This window comes from Dermacentor silvarum, chromosome 3 (genome assembly GCF_013339745.2).
Source record: "Dermacentor silvarum isolate Dsil-2018 chromosome 3, BIME_Dsil_1.4, whole genome shotgun sequence".
Classification (NCBI taxonomy): Eukaryota; Metazoa; Arthropoda; class Arachnida; order Ixodida; family Ixodidae; genus Dermacentor; species Dermacentor silvarum.
In genome coordinates, this window is record NC_051156.1 from 17,056,181 (window position 1) to 17,072,647 (window position 16,467).

A 16,467-nucleotide genomic window follows, 5' to 3' on the forward strand; every position below is an offset into this window, starting at 1 on the left:
CGCTTTTCCGAATAGTCACGATAGGTGTTGCCCAATCACTGCGAGGAACTTGCTTTAATGTGCCCTTTTCTACCATGCTCATTAGCTGTTTTTCTGTGGGCTCTCGTATTGCAAAAGGGACAGGTCTTGCGCGGCAAAACACTGATGTGCAGCCGGTCTGCAGAAGAATTTTCGCTTCAAAACCTCATATTTCGCCCAGTTCACTCGAGAAAACGCAGTGAAACTTCTCTTTAAGCGCCTGCACCCTGCCTTCACAGCTTATGTTTCCTATTTCTCGCCAGTCTAGTTTGAGACGTTCAAGCCAATTGCGACCCAATAGCACAGGAAGTCGTCTGCCTTCGTCTTTCACTACGACAACTGGCAAGGTCACTCGCAGGTTATTGTGTTTGACCACTACTTCGCACTGTCCATTAAGCTGCAGCCGCTCCCCCGTATACGTACGTAATGATACGTGGGACGGGGTGCACCTTACGTGTGGAAAAGTCGCCTTGTACACACTTTCTGGAACTATCGTCACGGCTGCGCCTGTGTCAATCTGCATCTGAAATGGTATGCCTTCTACCTCCACGCTGACCTCGTAACAGGACTGTGTCATATTGACGAAATGATATACTTCCTGCTCTGTTTCTTCCTCCGCACATTCGACCGCATTAGTTCGTTTGTTCCGCCTAGGCTCATTTCGACACATTTTCTGAAAATGCCCTATTTTGTCGCATCTGCGGCACCTAAACTCTTTGTACCAGCACTTATTTGAGGAATGGTTCTTGCCACATCGCTCGCATTTACTGTTCGGGTGCGACTGACTAGAAGTGCCGTAGCCTTCCTTTTGCTCTCTTTGATGATTCTTCACAGCATTTATATTGCTATCCCCAACCTTCATTAAGGCGGAGTCACGGGCTGCTAACTCTCGGGCCAAAGCAATTTTGCATGCATTCTCGAACGTAAAATTTTCCTCGGCGAATAACTCACGCTGGCTGTCCTCATTTCTTACCCCCACCACCAGCCTGTCCCTCAAGGCGTCATTCAAAAACTCGCCAAAATCGCATTTTCTGGCCAGGTGCTTCAGCTATACAATAAAGTCTTCGACACTTTCTTGTTCGTGTTGAACACGCGTGTTGAATTTGCACCGTTCAGCTATAACTAAACTTGAAGGACTGTAATGAACTTTAAGCAGCTGTTTCACCTCGGCAAATGTTTTGTCAGCAGGCGTGTCCTGCACGACCAAACTTTTGAGCACTTCATACGTTTCTGCACCAATTGCAGTTAGGAACACCGGTAAAACCTTTTCCTGTTTTACATCATTTGCACTAATGAAAAGCTCAAAGCGTTCGAGGTATGACTCAAAGTTCTGAGTTCTTGGGTCAAACTCACTTAATTTGCCCAAGTGCGACATTTCGCAGAGGCGAAGGCACTCAGTAAGTCCGCGTTTCACGAGCGTGGCTTACTCAGTTGCACAATGGTGGCGTAGGGGCGTTTCTTGCAGGTCCGTCGAAGAACCTCGATGTTGGCGGGAATGCTTGCGTAATCCGAGAGCAGGTGCAGCATTTCGTCTGTCGCTCCAGCCGTACGCACTGCCTGACTGAGCCTGTAGCAACCGTTCCTTGGCTACGCGGGCCGCCGATCCCACCCTCGTCGCCACATGAAGTAACCGAGACACCGGTTGATAACCAAGAATCAGCCTTTATTCTCCGCTGAGCAACTAATATATATATATATATATATATATATATATATAGGGCCGGTGTGACGTGACCCGCCGCAACTGATAACCGCTTACGCGGTAACACACTGGGAGACCAATAGCAGACGGCATTATCACTGCTCGCTGGCTGGCGTTATCACGTTACCACAGGTGGCTCCCGAGGTTGCTGCAGCAGGATGGGGGACGCTGGGGCTGCCATTGGGGTCGTTGACTTGGCCTTGATCGCTGTGGTCTTCTCGGGAAGAGGTCCGTATTCTGGCAAAAGACCTTGCTGCCTACGGCTAGCTCGCTGGTCCTTGGCGACGTTGGTCTCGCCCTCCGGTTCCGGGCTTGGGTCGCGGCTTTGCGGGGGCGTCCGCTGCATGGACACAAAAGCACCTCCACCAGATGTCACGTAGTAGTGACGGTAAATAAAACAGTCGCAAAACTGTGTATGACGAAACTGGTTGTTTATTGGGCGAACCTGTGCCCACAAAAGGAAGCTACACACAAAGCACAACGATAGCGGCGAACACAGTCGGCGATCGTCGAAAATCTGATCAGCGGCGAGACGCGTCGGCTTTTATACCTGAGTCATCGAAGGTTTCAGATTAATCCCTGATGCCCGCGTGTCTTCCAGAAAGTTCTAGACAATTCGCGTCGGTCACACAATCAGATAACATAAGCGTCGCTGAAAACAGGCAACGAAAAGAAGCATCGATAACGTTCTAGAAACTTCCGATACAGGCGCGTCCTGCGCCGAGCGATAACGTTTAACATTTGTTAGCCGGTGGAAAGTGGCCACCGGTGAAAGATAAACATGTATACGTGTCAATATGTCGACCTCGTGTAGAAATTTCTCTGCAAAAACGCCACACTGGCTGCGCTTCTAGCTTTTTCGTAAAAAATATCTAAGGTCTAAAAAGAAGCCCCCCGTATAGAATTATGGTTTTGTCATAAAATACAAGATCGTTGGGAAAACACATTTTTTTCTTTACAGCTTGCATAAGTGAAACCAACTTTGCTTTAGTTGGAATGCCAATGATTATTCCAAAAGCAGCCGCGCTTTATGTGATCAATGGGTCAGCTCGCTATAGGGAATGTTTGCTCAGCCGTGGCTATTAGAGCTTGTTCTGTGGCCCGATATAAATGCAAGCACTTAGCGGGCGCCATTTGAACGGGGACAGCGTAGTGCGCGCAACAAGACGGTCATGTGCCGGGCTGCTCTCTTATCGGTGCTGCTAGTCGCCTCTTGGTCGCTGGCCAAAGGAATGGACTGCCCGTCCATCCCCATACCGCGTGAGCATTGCTTGGTTCTCATGCTTGAAACGGCACGAAGTGTAGACATTAACTAGAACAATACATTCTGGGGACATCATCATCATCAGCCTATATTTATGTCCACTGCAGGACGAAGGCATCTCCCTGCGATCACCAATTACCCCTGTATTGCGCTAGCTGATTTCAACTTGCGCCGGCAAATTTCCTAACTTCATCACCGTGCACCTAGTTTACTGCCGTCCTCGCCTGCGCTTCCCTTCTCATGGTATCTATTCTGTAACTCCAATGGTCCACCGGTTACCCATCCTACGCATTACATGGCCTGCCCAGCTCCATTTTAACATGATAGCGTGAAGGGTGTCGGCGCCGGCGTCGGCGTCTGTGGCGGAGAAAATAATACCGAACCTACCGCGCAGGCCCTCCGCATGGCGCAAGGTGTTAGTGAACAAAAATTGAATTTCTCACAGTAAAATCCGTCGCAAAAATGGTAAAGTACAACTTAACCACAACCTACAGACATGGTGGCGTCGGATTGTAATTTGAATGTACAAAATAATATAATTCGGTTACGAGGAAACTCAAATACAAACCCTTTTTCCAGCATTTCTGCCATACCAACAGCGCCACGCTCGGGTAGCTTACTTGTGAAAATCCTATCCAGATGGCGCTCGCATCCTCGGCAGAATCCTCGGCAGGTCAAATTGGGACTTAGCCTGCCTAATGCATTTTGGACACGCGCGCGCGTCGAGGCAATAGCAAACAAATAATGAAACAATAAAAAACGCCTAGGGCCTTCGCATTTTGATACAAGACGACTTATATTGCCCCTGGAAAAACGTCTTCTCAGAAATGCATTTCTGTTTAAAAGTGAAGCCGACTTTAAGGGGATCGGTGTAAGCTTGTTCTTTGTAAGCTGGCTTTCCTACGTTCTGTGTTGCAGTTAAGCCTACTCATAAAGAAAAATGTGATGCGGCAACGTCTGCTGTATGCACTCCAACCCAATTTTATTCTCCTGTAAATTTCCTTCTCATGATCAGGGTCGTCTATGAGTAATTGACCTAGATAAACGTACTCCTTTGTAGACTCTAGAGGCAGACTGGCGATTCTAAATTCTTGTTCCCTTGCCAGGCTATTGAACAGTATCTGTAGAGTACCCAGCTACTTCATTCGAAGTAGTGATGAACAGGATACTGCGGCTCCTTATATAACTAGCGATGAAGTTAGGAGAGTTTTGCAAGACATTACCAGCAGAAAAGCTGTTGGAATAGATGGAATAACAGTCGATTTAATCAAAGATGGAGGAGATAAGATGCTTGAAAAACTTGCGGCCCTTTATACGTTATGTCTCACCACTTCAAGTGTACCATAGAGCTGGAAGAACGCCAACATCATACTAATCCATACGAAGGGAAATTGAAGTATTATAGACCCACTAGCTTGCTTCAGTATTGTATAAAATATTCACCAAGATAACTTCCAATAGAATCAGGGCAACACTTCACATCACTCAACCAAGAGAACAAGCTGCTTTCAGGAAGGGATATTCTACATCATATCCATGTCACCAATCAGGTAATCGAGAAATCTGCGGAGTACAACCAACTATATGGCTTTCACAGATTATGAAAAGGCATTTGATTCAGTAGAGATACCAGTAGTCATAGAGGCAATGCGTAATCAAGGAGTACAGGAGGCATACGTCAATATCTTGGAAACATCTGGAAGGATTCCACAGCTACTTTGGTTCTCCACAAGAAAAGTAGAATGTTATCTATCAAGAAAGGGGTCAGGCAAGGAGACACGATCTCTCCAATGCTATTCACTACATGCTTGGAAGAAGTATTCAAGCTCTTAGACTGAGAAGGTTTAAGAGCGAGGATCAACGGCGAATATCTCAGCAACATTCGGTTTGCAGGTGACATTGTCCTATTCAGGAACAATGGGGACGAATTACAACAAATTATTGAGGACCTTAACCGAGAAAGTGTATAAGTGGGGTTGAAGATTAATATGCAGAAGACGAAGATAAAATTCTGGGGTATTACGTGCCCAATCTGCGATCTGCTTATGACGCACGCCGTGATGGAGTGCTCCGCAAAAAAAAAAAAGCTTGACCACCTGGGATTCCTGAAGTGTACGTAAATTTAATTTAATTTAATTTTAATTTTGTTGTGCCCTGTCTTCCTTGTATCTTGTTGTACGCCCCACCTGCTGCGTCCTCGGACTGCAGTATATGTCAAATGAATAAAATTAAAATAAAACAAGGACACAAAGCTTATTATTTTTTTGCATTTCGCGCATATATAAATGTGTCCCGCGCCCTTAAGCTCCGCAGCGCAACGGTATAACCATTTAGGCACCGCGGAGGGTCACATATAAACAAACCATAGGGTTTGCTGGAGGATGTGAAGTGGGCGAACCAGGGAAGTTTCAGCCTGTCTTCGCCAGGGCAACAAGCGCTTTCCTTCGCAGCGTTTATTACTTTAATAGCAGCACAAACCCATCAAAATTATAATGTTCATTCTCTTTGTGTTTTGCACATTTAGCTAGATGTTATACAAGGGATGGAAAAAGAAATATTTTGCCGAAACTTTTTCCGCAATAGGGGAGAAACACCAAGCAGAAAACTGGAAGCGGGCTTTATCCCAAACCACCTAAGTCTTCGTTTTCAATTAGTATAGGCAGTTCTCATTATATGTGAACCACGGGTGAACATACCATTTGCTTTGCATAACGTGTGCGACGCCACTGCAGCCATAGATATTGCATCAGTCTGTCTACCCTGACCGCGCCTTCAAAAAGACAGTGAGTCGCGTGCCAAACTTTCCCTTGCTCGTCCAGTGTTACTGCGGTAAACCAACAAATGACGCTTGCTGCCTGTCGTTCAGTGTTGGACGAAGAAATTTAGCTGGAAACTTCGCACGCAATACGGAAAATTTGGAAGAAAAGAAATATTCGGATCCCACGCACTGGAGGAACCGATGTAAGCGAAGCTTTCTGTGCTGTTTGCGTCGATTGACGATAATTGGGGGTGATGTTAACATAAAATGTTTAAGTTCTTCAGCGTTTAGTCCAATACGAGAGTGGCGAGTTGATTTAAACCTTACCTTGCGTGACCCGCATGTGTTGAATTCGTAGCACACATAACACATAGCAAGGCGCGTTTGCTTGAGGCGTTGTTGTGCGCCATTATTCATAGCCTGCAAGATAAGTACGGTCAATGCCTCACACGACACATCGAAATGGGGTAGAAGTGCTAAACTTTAATTTATTGGCCTTTACGTGACAAGCCCACGATCTGATTATGAGGCATGTCGTAGCAGGGGACTCCGAATTATTTTAACTACCTGGTATCCCTTAACGTGCACCTAAAAAGAAGTACACGAGCATGTGTGCATTTCTCCTCCGTTGAAATGAGGCTGCCGTGGTCGAGGTCATAACTGCGACCTCCTCGAGCAACTCCATAGCCATAAAGCTACCGTGGCGGGTACAGAAGTGGGATTTGATGGGCGGCCGCTTTCGTAGTGTCGTCTAGACGCTGTGCTGCTTTAAAGGTGTCATACCCACCCCTCGGGAGGTTCAATCCGCGGATAGTATAAGCTGCTGTGAATATCTCAGCCTAATTTTGCTGTCGTGCACGACGCGTGGAACTCGCAAGAGGTGCGCGAAGTCACCTTTTCTTTAATTTTTTATTCTATATTATTAGAACACAAAATATTCAATCTGAGTAATTCGTCAGCCCGCCAAAGCAATGATGCTTTTGAGCGGGACAGGGCAGTGCTTTGGCCTGAATGACACAGTTTTGTGCTTCAAACAAATGAATCAATAGGAAAAATAGGTACAGCAGAAAGGTGAACAGAAAAATTATACATACAGATACACAATTTCTTTATGTACCAATAACCCGAAGTCCGCGAAAGTATCGATGCTTCTATGCGGACCAATGTACAGTTTCTCTCAGCAAGGCATAGTACACGTTTTCTTTCGCTTTTCCCTATTCCTCCCGTTCCATTATCCTTCTTCGCTCGGCTAATTTACAATTGTTGTTCTTGCACAAGCAATAACCTAAGCAATGACATATTTCAGCAGGAAAAATATTGTGTGTACAGCACGACCCTCTATTCCATCATATGTAGTAGTAAAATGTTTTGAAACAATAACAGACACGAAAAATAAACACGAATAACACAATATCATAAGCCGTTTTATACAATAGTTAGCACAATGTCATTGGAAGAAACTCTCATCACATTGTTTTCTCTTATTATTGCCAGTCGTTTGCCAGAACCGTGTGGTGTATGCAATTCTTCATTTTCCTCAGTGACAATACGTTGGTGACTTCTGATATTTTGTTAAAGTAGAACGGTACATAAAATACCCTCGCTATTTTACCATAGTTCGTGAATGCATTACGCCGAACGAATGTCTCAATCTTGCGCAAATCCGGAGTTTTATGTTTTGTGTTGTAAATAATGCTTCGTAAGTACTACCGAAGGAAAAAGTTGTTTAATATCAAATATTCCATGTTCTGCCATCAGCTCACTGTGGCCAACAGCGCTGCTGTTTGTTCCGTATGGTATGTTATTCGTTATTTTCTGTATTATTCTAATTAACATGTTTAGCCTATATGGCGAGGCCAGTCCGTATATCGTAATGCCATATCTTCATACAGTTTCACCCAGAGCCTTATAGGTGAGTTTTCTTAATCGAAGATCACATACTGATCTGATTTTGTACATAACTGCGCATACGGTTCGGAGTCTTTTAGGTATATATTGTATGTGATGGACAAATGAGAAGGATTCATCTAAAATAATGCCAAGGTACTTTATTTTGGTAGCATATTGCATACTTTGGCAGGAGCATCGATTGCAGCACTCACTATGCAAGTATAGATGCTTGGTCAGTCCTACTTTTTTCTACGGGCTGTTGAAGCAAAATAACTCTGTTTTTTCTTTGTTCACAAATATACGAGTATAGTTGTTTTCAAACCATGTCATTATTTTGCATATATCTTCTTGTAGTAAAGTAACGCTTTCATTAAAATTTTCATGGGGTAATATTAAAGCAGTATCATCCGCAAATTGGTATAACTTTGAGTGCAACGATAGTTAGGCCAAATCATTGACATACAAATTAAGAAGCAGTGGGCCTAGCACGGATCCCTGTGGGACTCCATGCTTTATGTGAATTATGTTGCTGTCTATATTTTGAATTCGAATGACCTGATGTCGATTTTTCAAGTAGTCTTTTAAAACCTCTATGAATGGTCCACGGAATCCCATTTGAGATAATTTTCAAAGGAGTACTTCGTGATCCAACGTATCGACGGCTTTTTTAGGATCTAAGAAAAGCCAAATTAACGTCTTATTTTTATCCATTTCACTGTTCACTATGTCTGCAAAGTCTTCTAGTAGTGTGATTGTGCTTATCTTGCAACAAAACCATATTGTGAGCTAGACAGCAGATTAAATTTTTTTGCAAAGGGAAAACATTTTTTGTGTGTGTGTGAATAAGCTTTTCCAGAACACACGACAATGCTGGCAAGATTGCTATAGGTCTATAGTTCTCGCACTGTTGCCTTCTCCCGTTCTTGTAATTTGGTCTAATGAAGGATACTTTTATTGCGTTGGGAATTAGACCCGCCCTAAATACTTCTGAATAAATATAAAGCAGTACACTCTTTAAACAAGTAAAGTTAAACAGTATCTCACGAAATCCAATTCAATCATATCCTGGCATTATAGTAATGTTAAATGATCTTGTTACATCCCAAACATCGAGATCAGTTACCTCACTCAAGTATGCAGAGCTGACGTTGAGCTTAATTGCTATGTTGTATGCCACCCTAGGGGCATTTTCTCGAAGTTTGATAACAGTATTCACAAAGCAGTTAATAAATTCGTTTGCTACTTCGTCCATTTGTCGTCTTAGAAAATTATTTCTTATGACTTCGTCTATGCTGCGTTTTGTTTGTCTGCCCGTTAGCGAGTTTACCACGTTTCACGACTTTCTCAAATTAAATTTACACTCATTAAGCTCTTATGCACTATAGTATTTATTCCTTGCTAGCCTTACTGTAGCCGCTAGTTTATTCCTTGTTTGCCTAAATTCTTCTCTCAGCTGTACGTCTGATTTATTGGGCTTACTTCGGTGTCATAGCTTTTCTTTGATGCAACTTAACTCTTTAATTTTATTGGTGATTCATGGTTTTTCTACTTTCCTTTGCTATAGTAATTACCTTTCGACAATTATCATAAAATGATTTCAATGTGACTATTAGTTTATCGTAAGCTCGTAAATGGTTTAGTGTTAACAAGTTATCCCAATGAAATTATTTAATTAATCTATGCATCTTCTGATTATCGAAGATATCGAACTTATGTTTAGTTTCCCCACGTAACTTGGTTATGTCTTCACTAAACATTGTGAGAGCAATAAAGTAATGGTCAGCAACCTTTTATTTTACAATACTTGTTACTGGTTGCATGCTAGAAACACGCGTTAATATGTGGTCATATGACGTCGTAAGTTTGTCACCCAAAAATTCTCCTCGCGTAAATCCTGTAATGTTGTTTTCTAATCCATAACTTGAAATGAGAGTCAAATAATCACTGATATATTTTTTCGTAGTAGAATAGGTATCTATGTTGAGGTCAGCTACGAGAATTATGTTGTCGCGTTTCTCTAGTGTCGTTAAAAGATGCTGTAATTCACCCAAAAATGCGCCTATATTTTTATCTGGTGGCCTCTAGAGCGCGCAGATTATAAATGATGCATGTGCACTTTCGATTGATAACCTCTGCCTCTTTGATTGTTATGGACTGTCGTTCGCCTAGCCAATTGTTTCTAACGTATAACGCCTCCACCTCTTCTGTCGTGGCAGCACGCAACAAATTGTTCAAAATCGTTTATTTGATAAAATTTAACATTGATGTCACCTACGTTCACTTCAGTCAGAATAATCACATCTAATGCATTTTTGTATTGCTTTAAATAAAGCTCTAATAGGTCCCAATTTTTATGTATGCTTCTGATGTTAATATGGATCAGGTCAAGGCATGCAGCTTTTTCTTCCTCACAGATGTATCTTTGCCAATAAGTGACCCAGCCTTTAATTGAGCCGGATTCTACTTCCATGTCTATGTCATTTTGGCTATACTCGCTTCATTTTCAATTCTGATAACACCGGCTCCTTCTTGTTTTCGTGCGAATGCTTTCCCATTCTTCACCCACACGAACTTGTACGCTTTTTCTTTGGCGGCATTCTTTGCCATATACAACAAATTCTTCACATATGACGTCAGGTTTTCATTTATGAATATTTTATCCGAATTTAGCTATCTTCGGGGTCACTTTTAAAGCGAAGCTTTCTCTTCCTTTAATTTTCCCATTGCTGCTGCTGCTGTCTGGCACACCGCGTCGGGGCGTGGTTCACAGTGTGTGCATACATCACAGGAGTGCGCAGAGAGGAAAGGCGACGCGAGAAACACGTTTGGGCCTTTGCACAGCGTCGAATGTGCACAATTCCCTCTGGAGCTCCCCGGGCGTAGCTACATTAGCCTCTTGACAGCTGTAATGATACGTGACCCCCCGCAAAGGCATTGCAGAAATTGTAGCGCTTACCTTTCTACTAACGTGCGAGTCCACAGGGAGGCTAGATAGAATGGTAGAGAGGAGAAGGAAGAGGAAGCATAGAATGGGTATACAACCGACGCAGTCGCGAAACGAGTGAATAACAAACAGCCTTGCCACTCTTCACTCGCAGTTCTCGTACCTTGGCGAGGGGATAAGGAACAGGTGACGTGAGAAGGCAAGGAAACGAAAAGAAAACAAAGAAAAAAGAAAAGAAAAACACTCGTGCACTTATATTTAGGGACAGGTTAAAGAACCCCATGGTGTCAATATTAATCCAGAGTCCGCCACTACGGCGTGCCTCATAGTCCGTTTCTGGTTTTGGCACGTACAGCCCCATAATTCAATTAAAGTGTAATACTTCTGCGACGATGCGGTGTGCCATGTGAGGCGATGAATATGCTCAACCCTCTCAGAGGTTATGAAGTATATGGCGCACTACGACGCCTCAAGCAAACACCTATTCCTGTGTGTTCTGGGTACTACGCATACAAACAGCAGTGGTGCACGCAAGATAACGTTTAACATCAACTCACCACTCTCGTGTTGGACTAAACATCGCCAAAATAAAACATTCGCCGCCAACGTCCCCGCTAATTATCGTCAGTCAAAGCAAACAGCACCGAATGCTTCACTTATATCGATTGCCACAGGGCGTGGGATCGGCATATTTTTTCTCAAACGCTCTCGTTTCAACAAAATTAAGCCCGTTTCAAAGCTGCAGCGGCTGCCTTATTCATTTAGCAGGTTCCCATAGACAGCTGCCATTCGCCGATAGCTGACATCAATCAAAGAGGGTGTTTGGATCAGTGCGCTTCTTTCTACTGTTACTGTGTATATCTATAATAAACAGTCTGAATTAAGCAAAAAATTGCTTTTAAATTTCTATAATAATTACATACTTGTGGTACAAGGCGGCTATCGTCTGCTCACGCTCGGTCGCGGTTGCCCACATAGGAATTAAAGTATGGCCACTCTACTTATCGGTGTCGTAGCCGTCAAGGTCTCGCTTATTTGGTCTAGTTTTTAACAATCAACTAGCCTCGAACCACGCTTGCTAGCGCGAGGTCACTCCCATCAACTCCTGGTTAAACGTCTTGGCAGACTTCGCTTCCTATTGATTGAACCAGGGTCCTTCAATGGAGAAAAGTATTGAAGGACCCTGATTGAACTATTGATAGCTAGAGCTTCAAATTGCGCAAGTTGGATGTGGCCGTCGGTCAAGCTGGTGCAGGAGAAAACCAGTCCGCACCCTGTAGCACCGCCAGGGCATGCACCCAAGCCCTGTCGTGCACAATGGAAGCGCTGCTCATAGATACCGCGGCCGCCGCGGGGTGCCTCCGCTGGCTGAGCTCATTGCGGCTTGATGAAGTCAACCACGTTTGGCGTGTCCTAGGCGCCAACATCAGATTAAGTAGCGTCTACGGGAACATCCAAAGTCAAATTTGAACTTCGCGCCACGGTGAGGTTCAATAGGCGGGACGTTGTGGGCAGGCGCCGCTCCGCCGTAGCCAGTGGCCGTAACCGTCGCAGTGCAAGGCATTGGAGAAGGAGCGGAAGCACCGCGAACGCTGTGTTTGATTGACAATAACTCCACTTCTGGTGAACACATTGAAGTACTTCTTGCGGTAAAATTTTTTTTGAAATAGCCGATTTCAACTGCAAATGCACTTCTCGACTTCGATAGAAAGTGGTTCATCCTTTAATGCGCCTCTGCGTCAGTTGTCCGCTTGACAACATGGTGTTTATTTTTCAGAAATAGCAGAAACGTACCGAAATGTACCTTGAATTAAAATTTATACAGTTTGCCCACAATTGCCGTCTTATCTATTATTAGCGTTTTCTTGCTTTCTTACGTCGCCTTTTCTCTCTCCCGCCCTCCCCCATATATCGATGCTGCCACAAGCGAGTATACAGTGGCAAGGCTTTTATTCCCTCGTTTCATGACTTGGTCAGTTCTAGCCATTCTCAGTCCTCTCTCGCTACCTCCTGTCTACCATTCTACCTCTCCTCTGTACTGTACTAAGCGCTGCTGTCTCTGCAATGCTTTTGTCGGGGGTCACGGTTAATTACAACAGTCTATATGGCATTGTGGCGACGTGATGGAAAGGCGCAAACGGTTTCTCGCGTCGCCTTTCCTCTCTGCCACACTCCTGCCATGTGTATACAAGTTCTAATAAATACACGCTCTAATAAATAAAACACGTCTACCACTTGTATTATTTCGACGACTGTTGGCGTTAGGTTAGGTTAGGTAGTTAGGTTAGGTTAGGTTAGGTAGTCTCAGACACTAATACGAAACAAATTTTGTAGCAACGTGCATAAAATAAGGGCTTCGCGGCGTCTTCGGCGTCACAGCTGCCTAAATTATCTCTCGCGGCCGCAGTGGCCGAGGCTGTGGTGGAAGCACACGGCTGTATGACCAAGATGGGCCGGCCGGTCAAGAACGAGGAGTATGACGTAAGTGCATTGCTACCAAAGTGAGATAAATATGCCATGTTTGTAGTGTTTTGTGGGTGGAGTAGATGCTTTCCCAGAAGCGCTTTCACTTTAATACGCTTCCATGAAACGTCTTCCTTCAAAAAAAAAAAAACTTAAAAAGAACCAGAAAAGAAAAAGGAAGCTCAAAGGATGGTTAAGAGTGTGTAACGCAAACGTTAAAGCGGCGGGCTAAGCCTTTGCGTTCACGATAATTGAAGCTCACTGAACTGCTTAGGAGTGTGAAGTTGCGGCTTCCTACATGACATTTCAGAGCAAATAATTTTTGGAAGCGTTCTGGTTTTAGCTACTGCGCTCCTCTCTGATGCTTGAGTGCTCGGTGGATTTATAAGCATACACGCGTCGCCGTGTGCACAGTGGCACGCAAAACATGTCCACCGCCGTTGGCAATCCCGAGGCCGTAATGCTGAACAACTCCTGGTTAACGTGACGCTGCATGCGGCAAACGACAGCGCCTTTACCGGCCCTTGAAGGGAAAGGCGAGGCGTAACGCTGACGCGGCAATACGTCCCCGTTACTGCGGGCGCAATCAAAGGGTTCCGCCGCCCGTGAAGCATGAAGGCCAGCACCAATAGGGCAGGGAAAGCCGCACCCTTTGCGCAGAACTCTCCTCCCTCAGTTGGTGGAAGCGCACGCGGCATCGCCTGCACTTCCACAGCAGCTCGGTGGTGCAACGGTCGAGCAATGTGAGCACATGGAGCATTCTTCAAAACCATCATTGTGGTTCTATGTAATTATACGGTTTTATTGCGATTAGGGTCATTCCTCGAGAAACATTCGCGACACCAAAAGTTACCATCACTGATTCTCTTGGAAAAAAAGGGGCTAGTTCGATCGTGATTGTAGGAATAAGGTTTCACCAAAGTATTTTCTTCGAAAAAACGTTTTGGTGGCGCAAGCGCTCTTTGAAGTTTTCGCGAGGAAGCAAAAGTTGGCTGCAGGTAAATGCTTTTTAATATAAGTGTGAAGCCAAGGTGCAATACCAAATCTCATTTTAGAATATTCTACTGGCTTGGTTCTTTCATGTGACATCACAGGTGAACACATTTATGAATTTCCCGCGTTTAGTTGGCTCAGTAAAAAAGAAAAAAAAAACATTTCGCGTTGTCTGAAATTTCTTGCATAAACATCGTTAACGTTTTAGCCATAAATTTTTCTTTCTTACGTTGAGTTTACTCGCGTCTATTGTGGACCGAATAAAGTTGTTTCACTCACTCACTCATATTTTTCCCGTTGCTATAGGTTCTGCTAAAAATAATTTTCGACTACTAAACCAAGTACTTTCCCGAAAATTACTTCCGAAGTTGCGAAAAAGTAACTTTCTGGCGTTGTTAAGTAAATTAAGTTTTAATTAAGGCCCTCCAAATAAAAATAAGTGAGATAGCTCATTATACGCACCAACCTTTCAGCTTGTGGTCTAGAATTTCTAGCAAATTTTGTTTGAGGCGAGAAAAATTCACCGACGACTACGATACTCCTTAACGCTAAATTTGCGCACAGCTCTATACGTGTTTTCATTGGCTGGCGCGTACAATCTGTGCCTCGTGCGGCACGTTGTAAACGGAGCGAATTGTGGCGCGACTGCATCGCTAAACGGGATATCGTGAGAGGCAGCGCCTGGATGACGCGTGGGCGCGAATCACATCAGCCGTCGCAGACAGACCACAGCTCATGCAGCGCTTTGTTTCGAGATATGGTAGCGGTGGCGTCATCGGCGAAAAGACGACGCGCGCTACTCTGGCGCCATCTCGTAGCCACCGTCGCCGCATAGCCAGCCTTGCGCGGCACTACGTTTTTCTTCTCACGTTTTCGCCACAATCTCCTCCTCCGCTTTCCTCCTCGCGCTCTCTTCGCTATCGCCGTCTTTCATCCCCCGCTGCGCTCGTTCGCTCGCGACGCCGACGGCGATGCTCGCCGCAAGAACGGGTGCCTGAGAGCTGCTCTGTAAAATGTTTTATTGCGATAGCAATTATATGGACACTTCAACCGGATTTCTGCCGTCGGCGTCGCCGTCGCCGTCGCCGTCGCCGTGAGGTTCCGTATAGATAAAATCTTCACCGCGCGCCGTATGCCCGAGCGGAAGCGTGCGGGGACGCGCGCTGTCACGGAGAGCGAACGCACTCAATATCCCACGCGCAAGCAAGGAAGCGGGAAGCCAGCGCCGGAGCGAGCGGGGGGGGGGGGGGGGTCGCACTTCGACTCTGCCAACAACCGCGCTCTTCGCTCGCCGCACCGTCGCTTATCTCCACACGGCTCTGACCTTTATGCACTGTGCATTCGCCGCTCAGTTTCTGTTGAAGCGATAGACCGCACGTACCTTCGCCCGCTGCAGCGTATGGGCTTGCTGCCAGCGTTTTGACAGTCGTTGTCTGCAGTCATTCAGTGTGATCTATTCATGTTTGTTTGTGCGCGCTCACACCACGCTTGTTCATTCAGTTAGTAATAGTCGGGCCACATTTTCCAACGCACGCTACACATGTAATGCTGCCCGGATCGGCAGTGCAGCGCTACAGGTGTGTCCCTTCGCACGCGCGCTGCCCACGGGAAGCGCTTCTCATCAACACCACCGTTTCACACGCGCCTTCTCGTGGTCATCGAGTCTCTCTTCATGTCGGTCTACTTACGCCGCAGCACACCTGCTTATTTAATCAGCTCATGTTTACTACAATTCATATTGCTACCAAAGCCGCTCACCTTACTTCGTATGGCATTGCTGTGTTGCTATCGCATTCATTGCTTCGCCCTTAGGGCGAAACTGTGACATTTTTTTGAAGTCCCCAACAATTCACACCGCCAGGCTCTCCCGATCTGTATCTTAACTGCCGAACACGTTCGCCGCTGGCTATTAAATACCATAGCCTTTCTTGGGATACCTAAACGCGAAAAACTTTGTCTGTCTGTCTGTCACTAGATTGAACCGCCCGGCCAAAACCAACGAAGCTACTAGCACTCGTGGCACGGGGTAATCATACACGTCAACATTATACAGCGTAAAGAAAACCTCAGGCCTATTTGACGCAAAATGTATGTACACTCGGCCACAAAATATTGCGGGGGGCGCGAGCGCGTAGCGAAGCGCTCCTCCTCTCCTTCTAGCGGCGCACCCCTGGTGTCGCGACCGTAGCTTACGCGCATGCGCGTCCTTCCGTGACTGCAAGCGTGCATGTTTCCGCGCTTGTTCCTTGCGCGCCGGTGATATCCGAGGGTAGCCGCGAGGTGCACCTTTTGCGATTGGCTCTGTGGTGACTTCGACAGGCCGCCTTTTTGTCGGAACACGAGCGCAGATATATCTTGCCCGGTCGCAAACGCAACAAGTCTTTTTTTTTCTACGCTGCGCCTTTACGTGGCCAATCTTCGTTCTTTTTATTGCG

General features: G+C 45.4%; 1 protein-coding gene across 1 annotated transcript in view; it reads left to right on the top strand.

The window, feature by feature from the left end:
- Nucleotides 1-2,873: 2,873 nt before the first annotated feature.
- LOC119445351 (uncharacterized) overlaps nucleotides 2,874-16,467 on the top strand; it is a 151,600-nt gene continuing 138,006 nt past the window's right edge. The window contains exons 1-2 of the mRNA XM_037709661.2: nucleotides 2,874-2,980; nucleotides 12,984-13,057. Of these exons, the coding sequence (XP_037565589.1) occupies nucleotides 2,893-2,980; nucleotides 12,984-13,057 (162 nt within the window). The 5' untranslated portion in view covers nucleotides 2,874-2,892. The remainder of the gene's footprint in view (nucleotides 2,981-12,983; nucleotides 13,058-16,467) is intronic.